The sequence below is a fragment of the Echinops telfairi genome, unplaced genomic scaffold (genome assembly GCF_000313985.2).
Source record: "Echinops telfairi isolate 266 unplaced genomic scaffold, ASM31398v2 ScPeMD7_4;HRSCAF=17, whole genome shotgun sequence".
Taxonomy (NCBI): domain Eukaryota; kingdom Metazoa; phylum Chordata; class Mammalia; order Afrosoricida; family Tenrecidae; genus Echinops; species Echinops telfairi.
In genome coordinates, this window is record NW_022103900.1 from 15,727,013 (window position 1) to 15,741,551 (window position 14,539).

Sequence of the window (14,539 nt, forward strand, 5' to 3'; positions counted from 1 at the left end):
CCTCCTCCACCCCCCACCCCCGGTGGGCTCCGGGAGGGTGCCCCCGGGAAGGGAGGTGTCCAAGAATCCGACGGAGGCCCGTGCCCCCCATGGGGTCCACATCCTCAACACAGACCCAGTGCGCAGGGAGGTCGCCCCCACCTCCAGAGCCACCTGGGAGCGGAGGGCCGTGGAGCCCCCCGACGTTCACGGTCCCAGGCCGCTGGGGCCGAAAGGAGAAGCGGAGAAGTTGGCGGCAGAGCGTGCCCCAGCTGCGCTCGCGGGGAGCGCTGGAGGAACCCCCTCCCAGCCCGGCCCGCCCCGGGTGTTGTTTGTCCATTTGGATGCCGTTCAAGCTGTTGAACGGGGAAAACAGTCCAGCCAACATGCACTGCAGATCGAAGAGGGACGGGAGCAGGGGAAACGTGGATCCCACATACATGGCGTGTTCTTCACGATCTGCAAGTCTAGTCGGCCGTTGTGCAGGGAATAGGCGGGGGGATGACACGAGTCATTTCCAACACGACTCGACAGAAATAGGCAATTCTGTTGGATATGTGTTTTGTTTGAAAAAGTTTCCCATGCAAGCTTGGCGGGGGCGGGGATGTTGCTGGAGAAACTTTGCCCCAAGAAACCTGCGATCCAAAAAATACGATTGATTGAGCAATTCTAGGAATCACAGACAAAATAAGCAGGAACAGAGGGAACATTTGTGTGGGTTTGAATAAAATGATGATATACACGTGGTAGTTTGTTTTGCGTCTGAATTCCACGGCCATTTTATGGTAGCTCCCTGCTTAAGGCTTGCTGACAAAGGAGGATGGTTTTAAAGGATGTCAGCACCGAAGCAGCACAAACGCTGCAGACAAACTCAAAGCTCCTTTCCTAAGGCTTTTGTGGACCAGCATTTATGACCGCTTAATGCCATTTGGCGCCTATTGGAGCAGAAACCAGATGGGCTGCTTTTCGCTCTGTTCAGACTAAACACGTTAATTTTGCCCCAAACAAGACTGGACTACAGATTCTCCAGGAGAGGATGCCTGTTTCTGCCACTCCTTGTGCCATATTGCATGCGCCAGTCACATCTGAACTCTCATTGTGTTGCCGTACTAAGGGGCCTACTGAAAATTCATGGAGAAATTCCACTATCTTTCCATTCTACTTTTCCACACACTTTCTGAAGCCCCTTCGTAAACTCCCCCCCCCCATGTCTTTGCCCCAGTCAAAAAACACCTTTCTTGTCAATTAAAAAAAAAACAAACAGCTTCTTAGTTTTGATACCAATCCTCTTTAGCAAAGCTGTTTTGATCAGCAGCAGGTTCTCTTTAGAAAACCTGATTCTGTTTCATTTATTAGTCCAGTAGGAAAACACCAGCTTTTGGAGAGCTTTAGTGCAAGTGCATTTCGAATGAATTAATACTACTAAACAGCATCTGTCAGCCCAAAGGCTTAAAGGCTTAAAGAAGGAAAGATCGTGAGCTCTGGCCTCTCTCGAGTTAACCAGTGTGTCCCCCAGTACATGGAGACAACCCTTGCTTCATAGGGCTACTGTCAGCATGTAATGAGGAAGCACATGCCTAGTCCCTCTCACTGGCATGGCAACTCTTGGTTTACTTCCCTTTGTTCTCTTCATGCTCACATACGTGATGGGGTGTGCCGGCCGGAAGAACTATTGCGTAGGTTGTATATCAAAATACCTCAGGAACTCTCTCCGGGCATGGTCAGAGGCCATATCCAACTTGGAATAAAGTCAAACAGCTTTTGAATATTATCACAAAGTTAGCTGGGTGGCACCATCCCCACCCTTTGCCCATTGAGCCGATGCCGACACCTAAGAGCCCTGAAGAACAGAGAAGTGCCCCCAGAGGGTTTCCACGGCTGTCACTTCTAGAGGGATCTGTCTACCCCGAGAAGCTGCTGGATTCAGACAGGCCTTTCGCTTGGTAGCAGTGACTCCCTGGGCTTCCAGGCCCTGTAGCTTGCAGCGAGAAAGTATGCATTGAAGTTGGGAAATAAGACCCGTTGTTTGGGTGTGTATTGGTAAGATGCTTAGTTGTGGTTGGGCACTGTTAGTTCGGAATCAGCCACCCTGTGTGCAACAGAATGAAGCACACCGGTTCTGCGCCATCATCACAAGGGCTGCGTCCTTCCTTCTTGTCGAGGGTCGTCCGCTGTCTCTCCGCCCCTCTGCTTTACCAAGCATGATGTCCTTTTCCAGGGACTGGGCATTTCTGATAACATGCCCAAGGTACGTGGGACAAAGACTCGCCACCCTGGCTTGTAAGGAACATGCTAGACAGATGTCTTACGATCTTGGAAATCACAAGGGACAAAACTCTCTAAATTACAGATTTCCACGCATCCTGCTTCTAAAGTTTCTCTGAATCAGTGCTTTTTGCACATCAGAGGGAATCATCATTTTTTGGGGGGTGGGAGGGCACCTCTAATTCCCACAGGCAAGCATGGGATGGATGGATGTATATAAACATGTTCTGTGGGCATCAGATGACTCAGAATCTAGTATACTAAATTGTAATTGAACTCACCTACAAGCCCCAGAGGCAGTGTCTCTGTTTACCTCCGGTCTGACCTCATCTTTTACCGTTGTTCCTGCCTTTCTCACTGTCTACCCACCCTGATCTTCTGCGGTACTCAAACACCTACTGGTCCTTTCCATAGATGCCCTGCCTCTCTCTCATCCTGTCCCCACCCCCGGCACTCAGCTTCATGTCACCTCCTCAGAGAGGTGTCCCTGACCTCTGTCGTCTCATCCACCCCCACATTCGCTGCCACATCCCCAAGCTGTGTCTACATCAAAGCATGCAGTAATGGCTGAATGTGGAACACCCCAGTAATGGCCTGTGTGTGGAGCCCCTTCCAAAAGGGAAGTTTTGCCATGACAGCAGGAACGTGAGCTTTGGGGATCTTTTCCTCTGTTCTTTATTCTAATTTATAATAAAGTAATGAAACTAGTTAGAGGAGGCGCTCGTTGGAATGTTGTTTCTTTCCAAGGACTCCAACTTTTGCCTCGGACTCATTTCATACCTGAAGTCAAAGCATTAAATCATCTCAATTTATTGATGCGAGCTTTTCTGACCCTTGTGCATAATCTGATCATATTACAGAAGGACTTATCTCAAAGGAACTGGGAACATTTTTGTGAGAGTCTAATGAAAAAGGAAGCAAAATTAAAATTAGGCATTATTTCGGTTAAGACTTCTTGTCTTGCAGTTGAGAAGCTTTTAAAAAGGTGCTGCCTGTACGTTGAAGACTCGGATTTTGTAACTGGTTGTTTTCTACATAGAATAACTCATTCCTTTTAGGGATTACTTTAGGTTTTGAGGGCAAATATGGAAAGTGAGTCCCTTAGGAATCGGACCAGTGATGCCTGAGGAGAAAGGTGTAGATGAACAAGGGTGCCACTTTCTGATGGAGAGAAGGATGGATGCCTTGGAGACCAGACCGGAAAGGAGTAGTTGATGTGGAGAAAGCAAGGCGTGCCAGGGAGCTGATCCCCTTCGAGTTTGGAAAGAGCTTGCAGCCGAGAGAGTACACCAGGATTAGTCAGGGACTTGGACCATCTACCACCCACCATCTTATATATAATAACTCCTATCTTAATTGGAGAGGAGCAAAGACCTTCTAACTGACCCCAAACCCCTTTAATTTGCCTTTGTGGTTTCTTTGTTAATATTTAGAACAAATAAGTCTCAAAGATCACCTCTTCTTATGCTGTGCCTGGTTGTTAAAAAATAACAATAATAAGAGAACAGAGAGTTCCATTAGAATTGACTGATAATGTAAAATATTCCTCAGGCTATAACATTTTATTCTTTTTAATATATGGTACTTTTAGGCAGCAGACCTCAGTGGAAACTTTTGGGGTTACGTTAAGTACCATTTAAAAATTTTTCATCAGCCTCCTGAATTTCTGTACATATGAAATTCATAAAGAGATTTATAAAAACCCATAAAGAGTCATTTAGGTGCATAATTAATAAACCCTAGCTTTTGGGACTGCTGTGAAGAAAAGCACTTTGCAGAGAGCTTTGTGGGCAGGTTTTTAATTATAACCGGATTATAGCAAAGAGACTTAGCATACAAGAAGACCTTAGTTCAGCCTTCTGCTGATGAGGCGCATCACCTCAGCCACTTCCCTCACAGGAGTTCCCCCAGTCTCTATGGAAGCCTTGTGCTTCTTGAAGTCGAACTAGAGCCCTTGAGTAGTGCTGAAAGCTTTATGCAGGGGCACACACTCGGACCTCGGACTGACTACGGGAGCAACGGAAGGAACTGCTAAAATTAGTCACCGGAAAAGGAGGGTGGAGAGTAATGAGGAACTAATATTAATGGGTACAAGAATGAATAAAACTGATTGTCATGATGATTGCACAACTTTTAAAAATACCTGTAAGCTGTTGAATTGTATGGTGCATTAATAAATTATATGCAGATAAATTTTTTTAATTAGTCTATGAAGAAAGCAATTAAGTGTTTTAGGGAAATGAGTTGATAGTCTATTTTAAAATGTTTTCTGCATAGTTTGTTTATTGATTATTGTTTGTTTTGTCATATACTGCTTATTTAGTTATTCAATAATAACCTTTGAGTAGCTATAGTTATCACGATCATCATTGTGGTCACTCCTTCTATGAGGGGCGTGTTCTTGCTGTTCTTTCTGCCTGATCCACATAGCATGTGGTACATTCCTTCAGCTCTTTGTTTATATGTCACCTTTACCATTAGATCTTCCCTTTATAAAACTGTCACCCTGTCCCCACCACACTCAGGCTTTGCATTTCTGTTTTCAAAGTGTTTTCCCTATAGCACTCCTCACCAAGAAGGTGCTCAGTGACTCCCACGTGGGCTTGTGGAGCCTGTACCCACCTTGACTAGTACTGATCTACATACCATGTAGACTGTGCCTGACAAGGGTGATTCTCTCTTGCTCTCACTTGGTCTCTGTGAGGGGAGCCCCCTTGACATGTCATGAGACTAAGAAGAATCCTGCCTGGTGAGGAACCAAAGCCTCCTGCCTGTGGACTGCATCACCTCTCCCAAGTCCTAGAAATGAGCCTCCTGAGAAACTACCCCCACTCACCCATCAAGTCTTCAGATGGTTGCCAACCTGGCTCATGTCTTGACAGCAACTGCTTCAAGACTCCCAATTAGGAATCACTGATGGAAGAGCTCACTGCTTCTACGTTATTCACTTGTAACTTGTGTGAGATAATGTTGCTTTAAGTTGCTAATTTGGGAAATAATTTGTCCTATAGCATAGAGTACTAATGTACCATTTAATATTATTCTACTTATTTATCTTGCTTTAATCTACTTCCGTCATCTAAAACATGTACTACAAGAGGTCAGGGGTATTTCTCTTTTTGTTCACTCTCGAGTTCCCAGTACTTAGAACACTTTCCTTACAACACCTCCCAGGGATACATAGAGTCTTCTCATTTCACAAATAAGGTAACTGGGACACACTGAAGTTAAGCAACGTACTTACAATCACATAGTCAGAGCCAGACTTTTCTCCAGTTTGATCTGCTTAAGTGGAGCTCAGGAGTGGCCCCCTCTTCTGTACATGCTGTCCTGTATTATGTACAATACATTGTGATAGGTATACTTGGGGGTATAGTTGATGTAAGATATGGTCTTTGTTCTCATGTGGTGAACAGTCCATTTCGGGAAATAGGATAAATATCAGGTAACTGCAACAGAGAGCAGGCGTCAATGAGTATCATCTGTGTGCTGGCCACAAGTGGGAACCTAAGCACCTTTTGCAAGAAGAGTGGCCAACTCTGGCTCATATACACAGTTCCTATGGTTTATGCCATATAATGGTCATCATCTCAGCTACAAATCCATTTTGGAAGAAGTAAGGCCAGGGTGCTCCTTAGAGGCAAGGATGGTGAGACTTTTTCTTACATACTTTGGACATGTTGTCAGGAGACACCAGTCCCTGGAGAATGAGGTCCACGCTTGGTAGAGGGGCAGTGAAAAGGAGGAAGGCCCTTGTGATAGGTATATTGTACCAACCTGGCCAATAAACATACATGGGGTTAATAAGGTTGCCGTTTAATTGCAGGGCAAAGAGATAAATGGCTCGGCGAGCCTCACCTTTCTGTCTCTTGCTCTCTGATGATCAGACCAACGAATAGCTGCCATAGCTAGTTCTCTGCCTCAACTTGAGAGCTTCACTACCTGTGGGACACCCAACCCATGGACTGCGTCACTATAGTTTGAGGTTCCTTCAAGACCTGCTTCACCACACTGCTGGTATATACATCACTTGAGCTGGGACCCTGTCATCAGGCTGACTGTTGGTGACCTGCCCTGCTGTTTGCTGCCTGTGGCTGGACTGCCTGTATTGCTCCACAGAAGACTCAGCTGTCTGCTTCCTTGACTTGCACCCAGCAGCCCTCATGAGTTGAAAGACTGCCAGTGTATTAACTGTCTCATGGAAGTGAGTTGAACTGAGCCATTTGTACTGCTCTGTGGACTAATGAGCTATTTATTTCTTATTATCTATCTATCTATAATCATAAGTGTCCTGGTTTTTAGAGAACCCTGTCTAACACAGCCTTTAACAAGATGGATTGACACAGTGGCTGCAACAGTGGACTCAGGCATAGGAACATCCTGTGAGGGTGGTGCAGGACCAGGCAGAGTTTCATTCTGTTGTCCACATGGTTGCAAATGACTCAATGGCACCTAACAACAACACTCCTGGCCACAACTCATAGAGATTGGGATCATTTCCCAAGTCTTAGGCTGAGTGAGCAGTAGCACAGAGGCGACCAATGGTGGAATATGCCTTCAGCCGTTCCTATGAAAGTTGATTGAAGAAGAAGACAATTGAAACAAGTTCAAGGAGAACCCAAGTATGTCCTTGCGTGGGTGTCATGTAGAGACCACCTCAAGAATAGACTCGGTGCACTGAACACTCAGAACTCCAGGAGGACCAGCAAGCATGTGGGAGGACATCAAGCCCATCAGGCAGAAAGGAAGCAAAAGATCATTAAAAGGACAGGAAAGAAAAAGACAAAGTGTATGTCAGAAGACACCCTGAAATGTGTTCGTGGATGTAGAGTAGCTAAAGCAAATGAAATAAAAGACACGAAAAAGGAGTTGAGCACAAATTTCAAAGGGCAGCTTGAGAAGATAAAGCAACAGCTTACAATGAAATATGCAATGACCTGGAGTTAGAATCCCCAAATGGAAGAAACAGCCACAGAATTTTTCAAGATGAAAGAACTGAAGAAAAGATTCAAGCCTCCAGTTGCAATATTCAACTACAGGCAAAATATGGAATGATGCAGGCAGCACCCCAAGAAGATGAAAGGGCTGTAACGAAAAGGACTGACTGCCCTACAACCACATCACGGGATGGCCTTTGACAAGAACCGGTAGTCATGAAGGAAGACATCTGCGTTCAGCTGCACTGGGAGTATTAAACAAGGGTATGAAAACAAGGCTCCCGGAACTGATAGAATACAAATGAAAATGTTTTAAAAAGCTGATGCAGCATTGGATACACTCACTCCTGTAAGCCAAGAAATTTGGAAGACAGCTACCTGAACAACCAACTGAGATTCATGTTTGTTCCCATTCCAAAGAAATGTGACCCCCTAAATGCAGAAAGTCACAAAAATATTAATATCACATGCAAGTTAAATTTTGCTGAACATCATTCAAAAACAGGTGCAGTAATACAATGACAGGGAGCTGCAATCAGGGGCACAGACGTAACGACGGTTGTGACAGGGTAGTGTGCTTCATTCTGGCGTAGCGACTCCCAGCACCTAACAAAAACAGGATTGCTGTGAGTCTGAATTGACAAGGCAGCACAAAACAATAATATATTGGCACAACAATAGTACCACCACATAAGAACACAGACTAATTGCACACTTTTACAGGCCCAGACAGAACTGATTCAAGGGCACCTAATAGCAGCAACCACATGGAATGTGTGGCTAATTGCTTCCAGAAACAGCTACATCCTTTCCCATGATACCAGGACTGGCTACTATGACTGGACATTTTATCAAAGAATATGTAGAAAAGATCATTAATTGCCTGATCAAAAGAGGAGAAATACAGCACAACATTCCAAAATCTCAGGGAATCCAGACTTTTTAGGACCATGGAGAGTGGATAAACCCTTAAAATGATTGCTTTGGGGATAATTTGTAAACCTTACGCCTTCCACAACAAATATTCCCAGAAGTCTTTCACAAAACAACTCGCTGAGGGGGAGCGCCCTGAGCATGACGCCGGTAGTTAATTACCAGGTGCGGCCCTGCGTTCGGAGAGACGGACGGCAGACATGACGAGGGAAACATGTTTTGCTGTGCCTATTCTCAACAACAGAAATCACATTTTCTTTAAGGAAGAGCACAATGAGAGTAATAACAACTCTCAACAGAAATGATAAAAACTGAAACAATGAAATCACATTTTAAAGAGAAGCTACCATTCTAGAATTCTTTGTGAATTAAAATATCCATAAAAATACCCAAAGAACCATTTTTAGGCCACTGGAGATCCCCTTGCAGAGGGGTCTCGGGGAGGAGACGAGCCAGACAGGGTGCTATGTAGCAATGATGAAAAATACAACTTTCCTATAGTTCCTAAATGCTTCCTCCCTGCCCCTACTAGCCAGACCAGAGGATGTACACTGGTACAGATAGGAACCGGAAACACAGGGAATCCAGGGCGGATGATCCCTTCAGGACCAGTGGTGTGAGTGGCGATACTGGGAGTGTAGAGGGAGAGTGGGTTGGAAAGGGGGAGTGGATTACAAGGATCTACATGTGACCTCCTCCCTGGGGGCGGACAACAGAAATGTGGGTAAAGGGAGATGTCGGACAGGGCAAGATATGACAAAATAATAATTTATAAATTGTCAAGGGCTCATGAGGGAGGGGGAGCCGGGAGGGAGGGGAAAAAAATGAGGAGCTGATGCCAGGGACTTAAGTGGGGAGCAAATGTTTTGAGAATGATGAGGGCAATGAATATACAAATGTGCTCTACACAATTGATATATGTATGGATTGTGATAAGAGTTGCATGAGCCCCTAATTAAGTGATTTTAAAAATAAACACAATAAACAGCCTTTTACAGAACAGCAAAAGTGGACAGAAATGCCCGGTAACCTGCACTAAAATCAAGGGGATTTCTTCAGACAAATAGAAAATCATCCCAGTTAGTAACACAGGCATTCAAGAGGGAATAATGTGGAATAAACACATGAAAAAAGTAAATGTGTTTAAATCTAAAAGAACCCTATGTTAAGATACTGTGTCAGTGTGGCTGTACCAGTTACTAGTTAACACCTAGTTAACTAGTTAACACCTAGTAATTCCCATGACCGGCTCTAACACAAAGTAACCACTACTAATCAGTTGTAAGTTTCCATCATGAAATAATTTTAAGGCAATTAATTGCCTTAGTAGTGTGGCCTACTTCCAATATAAGTGGACACTGGAAAATCTTGCTTTGACTTTTGATGAGTCTGACTCCTGCATCTGGCTCGTTGACTTTAGGCTCTTTGGACTTGAGCCAACTCCCTGCATATTGCCTCCACATCCTGAGAGTTATCAAAGGCCTACTCTCACCTGCCAACCTTGGATTCATCATTCTCGATTGCCACCAGCATGTGGATTTCCTGCCAATCTGGGATCCCTGAAGCTACGCAAGTCAGGAGAAGCCACCAGCTTAATATTTGACCTACGTACTTGGAACCTGCCTGGACTTGAATTTCCCTGCTTCTAAAACTTTGTGAGCCATTTTCTTGATATAAATTCTCTCTCTCACACACACACAAAAAATATCAAAAAACCCCACTGACTTTGGTTTTCTAGAGAACTCAAGCTGAGACTAACAGTGATTCAGCAAAACGTAATATAAAAAAAAAAAACCACACAAATAAATGGAGGTCAGTGAGGTTGATACGATAAGATTCTAGCATTGCCCAGAAACTTGTATAAGTACTCATTTATATTCCTAGAAACTCCCAAACCCATCGCCATCTAGCTGGTTCTAAATCACCGTGACCTGATAGGGTAAAAGAGAACTGCGCATAGAATTTTCAAGGCTGTAAATATTTGTGGAAGCAGACTGCCTCATCTTTCTCCCACAGAGTGGCGGGGCTGTTAGGTTCATGCTGCTGACTTTCTGGTTCGCAACCCAGCACTTAACTCATGTGCCACCAGGACTCCTAATATCTATTAGGTTCTAATAAATCAAGGTTTTATATTAAGCTTTTAAAGATAACCATTACAGAATATATATATATAATCAGCAATTACAAAGAAAGGAAAAATGGAATATAAAAGCAATAATGAATGCAAAAGTTGACATAAAGGAGAAAAACAACATAAAAAGGACAGATATGAAATAAAAAGTAAGATAGTAGTTATAAACTCAACTATATAAGTAATTACATTAAATGTTAAGGGTAGTATACCAATTAAAAGATATTCAAACTGGAGATGAAAAAAGCTATTTGCTTTTGATACATGTAACTACGTTTGAGAAGGATTTGGCAGTAACTACCTGTGTTGTAGTTAATCAGTTACTATGGCCCTTCTAGCCATAGCCCTCCATCTGGTGATGTGTTATAAATCTTATCCTCTACACCTGTGGTTATCGCTATATTAAAATAAGAAGATAAAGTCTTATTTTTCTCTCTTCTCACACTCCAGGCCTGTAGGATGGCTTCACCTGGGATTCACCCATCTCGCCCATTCTTAGAGTGTTTCTTTCAATTGGCCACATGACATGACTACTCATGGCTAACTGCCACATGTACATTTAGCCAGTGGGACCAGAGAAATGGAGGAGGAGCACACACCTTCCTGTCCTTGGGCTTTTCGCTGGTTTCCATCCAACTATCCAGAAGCAGTCAGAGGCTGGGAAACGGTCGAGCTGGATGGCAATGTGCTCCGTGTTACATAAGAAGCTGATGTCTGGCGTGGGCACAAGTGGGGCGGTCTGTGCCTTATTCTGAGTGTGGTCAACCAGGATGTTGACTTCATGTAGATTAACACTGGATTGGAGAATTCTGATCTTTGTCATCAGGCTTCTGTTTACATTAAAATTGTAATACACCAAGAGGTTGCAAATTATAAAACAATTTATCTAGAAATGTCCCAGAACATGAATGTACCTTAATTTGCATAAGTTAACTCAAGACCACTGACGTTTTTTTTTTGTTTTGTTTTTGAACTACATAAACCCAGAAGAGAATTAGATTGTGTTCTTCTAGTCACTGGGATTAAGTAAAAGCCTGCCCACCTTTCTCCATGTAGGCCAGTGAAATCAAGTCTTACAGGCATGTCTGTCGTTTCTTTTCTAAAATTATAGCATGTTCCTATGATTGAGAGTAGATACAACAAAGCATATACCAATTTAGCAGCTCTTACAAGTGCCAGTTTAGGACGTGGACTACAGTCTTCAAGTGGTATAACCATTCGCACTGCCTTTTTCTGAGCTGTTCTCACCCAACTCCCCCACCCCGTCCACATTTCATTGTCCCCTAAGGTTCCTAGCTAATCTTTCCAGTTCATTACAGGCAGCATTTGGCTATGCTTTAATAAAATGCTTGTGCTTGGTCCTAACAATGCATATCTCCATGTAACATGAAAAGGCACCAACAGTGAGATGAAAGAGGGACCCCTCTACCTTACAGCAATAGAAGGAGAGATAGAGTTCTGTTTCATAAAAGTAGTTCAAAGAATCTACTTTTATGAGATGTTAAATTAAGCACACTCATAAAATTATTGTGCTAGACCAGGTTGACTAGAGAAACAAATCCAGAGACATTCAAATATGTATAAAAAAGAGCTTTATATCAAAGAATAACAGTGTATTAAGAAAACATCACAACTCAGTTCAGATCAGGTCCCTAAGTCCATAAAGCTCTCTTCAGACTCATGCAGCATATGCAGTGATGCGAAATTCAGGAGGATGGCAGGTCAGTGGGTGCAGTCTTATGGATCCAGTGGTGGTGAAAGCGTCTCTGAGGCTCCTGCAGGTCTCGGCACGGCTCGATGCGTCTTGTCTACAAGGTGAAAACAGAGTGGGCTCTCGCAGGTCTCAGCAAGTCTCCACGTGGCTTGTCAACCGGGAGATGCAGGCATAGAGAGAGGGAGGCCAGCCTCCAGAAAGCCACTTATTGCAGCTGCCCTCCAAGCCAGCTGCAACTTGATTGACAGGCTGCACTCCACCCCTTCACCCTGAATACCCTCATGTTGACACGAGATGATGCACCTACCGCAACATCCCTCGTTTTCCTGTTCAATATGAGGACATGATATTCAGAATCCAGCAGTTTGTACTCTTCTCTAGTGATGCAAATCTGTGAATCAGTATAATTCAAGCAAAAGGATCTTGTAAAACCCTTAGGATTTTCAAAATACCACTATGTATGGTGAAGACAACCTTCAAAGAAAAGCCTGTAATTTTGATTGTTTTTCTGAATAGTTGTTGCCCTGGCAATAATGTTGTAATGCATATGTTTGACTTTTTAAACAACCTGAATAATTATGATTTTGTTTGGTCAAATCAAAAGAGAATCGTAGGCACATTTCTTTTCTCCTACATGTATTATGGGGTGGGGGAGGAGGATTCCTGTTATACAAATGGATTCCTTACTTAACAAAGCCTGAGAGCCTTGTCTCTAAATTAGCAAGGAAATGTGCCATTGTTTTGCTACTGTGAAATTTTAATATTCAATATTTGTAATTTTGGGGAATTTATGAAATTGTTTTTCTCAAGTTGTTTAACAGTGTTTCCCTTTTTCTACATAGACTGTCCTTCATCCACCTGGGTTCAATTTCAAGACAGTTGTTACGTTTTTCTTCAAGAAGCCATCAAAGTAGAAAGCATAGAAGACGTCAGAAATCAGTGTACTGACCATGGTAGGAGACATAATGCTTTTTGTTTGCTGATTTGTTTTGCATTTTTAGTAAATGTTCACTAATTTCTTAGCAGAATGTTTTTGTCATATCTCACTTTCAACTGGGCCTTCAAATAAGTGTAAAACTTTTATTTTACAACACATGAATCACAGGCAGTACAAATGTCAACCAACAAACCCCAAGACCCACTGCTATCACAAGACAATTCCCACTCATCTCGACCCTCTCCCTCTGTAGGGTTTCTGAGGCTGTAAATCTTTACGGGAACAAATAGCTCATTAATTTTTGAACTGGAAGACCAACCAATAACTCTGTTTTGGCTTTATTGTCCAAAGCACCCAGTGAAGGAACTTGAGCATCATCAATGTTGTAGTTAGGGTGTAAATCCTGTGACAGGCCTATGCTAACCACATCATGTATGTTTATCTCCTTTAATTATCATAACAAACATATCAGGTAGTTTATTAGTATTGTTTTATTACAAGATAAAAGTAGGTTCCTTTACTTATTCCAAGTCACATAGATGCCAATTGGCAGAGCCAGGATTTAAACCAGAATCTCTGATTTTCAGGTCAGAGCTCTTACCTGCCATAGTTTTCTGCCCTGGAATTGTTGCTTCTTCAGGCATGTAGTGAGACTACAGAAGTAGTGCAAGAAAGATGGGATAAGGGCCCTTGCTGTGCTCTCTGGGGAATATAACTTTGCATTGTGACATTTTTAAACACAAATGTCACATTTTTTTTTAAGATATGCTTGGGAACTATTTATCTATTTGGCCATTTGGGCAGAAGATGTTAAACATCTAATTGTTATGACACTTTATCAGCGCAAACTAAAATTATGACATAAGATAGCATCTTAGTCAACTGAATACCTAAGCTGATGATACAAGAGCTCTCAATTCTTGAAAGGTGCTTTTTATTACTTTCCGAGATCTAAAATCTCTTGATGATGTCATCAAACTCTGTCATAGGCATGTTCACACCACTCTAGGTTTTAGACATGCCCTTTACCTAAAAAACCACTCATGATTTCTGATGAACCACCAATATTAACTTTGGGAGAATATAAAATTGGATTAGGGACGCCTTACACTTATAACAGACGAAATAAATGTAAGATAGATATTTTAAAGCCTATTAAGTGCAAAATAATAAGTACTTAGTGCACATGAGTATTTTTTATTTCCTTTGAAAATTTTTTACTAACTAATGAACATTGTTCTTTATAAATAGACAAAATTTCCTTTCACGGCAGGAACTGAACTAATAGCAGTTGTGCTGGTTTTGCAAGATTTTTAGATGAGGTTTGCCCTATAACGATTTGCGCTCCTTTTTTTCAGCCACGGGCATTAATTAGGTAGACATAAACACAGATTTCAGCAACAGGCATTATGCTGGAGGATGAAAGCCAGAAGACATGTTACTGCACTTCTAGTGGCTTGTGTAAGGCACAAGATTAAAGTTGTCAGCTGAATTAAACTTTTTTTTTTAATGAAATAGATTGGTATGGCCATTCTTTTTTTTTAAATCATTTTATTAGGGACTCATACAACTCTTATCACAATCCATACATACATCAATTGTGCAAAGCACATTTGTACATTCATTGCCCTCATCATTCTCAA

The 14,539-nt window shown here is 42.6% G+C and overlaps 1 protein-coding gene across 1 annotated transcript in view; it reads left to right on the forward strand.

Moving 5' to 3' along the window:
- The first annotated feature begins 89 nt into the window (after window positions 1-89).
- CD302 (CD302 molecule) overlaps window positions 90-14,539 on the forward strand; it is a 29,211-nt gene continuing 14,761 nt past the window's right edge. Inside the window, exons 1-2 of the mRNA XM_030887897.2 lie at window positions 90-444; window positions 12,781-12,912. Coding sequence (XP_030743757.2) covers window positions 90-444; window positions 12,781-12,912 — 487 coding nt within the window. The remainder of the gene's footprint in view (window positions 445-12,780; window positions 12,913-14,539) is intronic.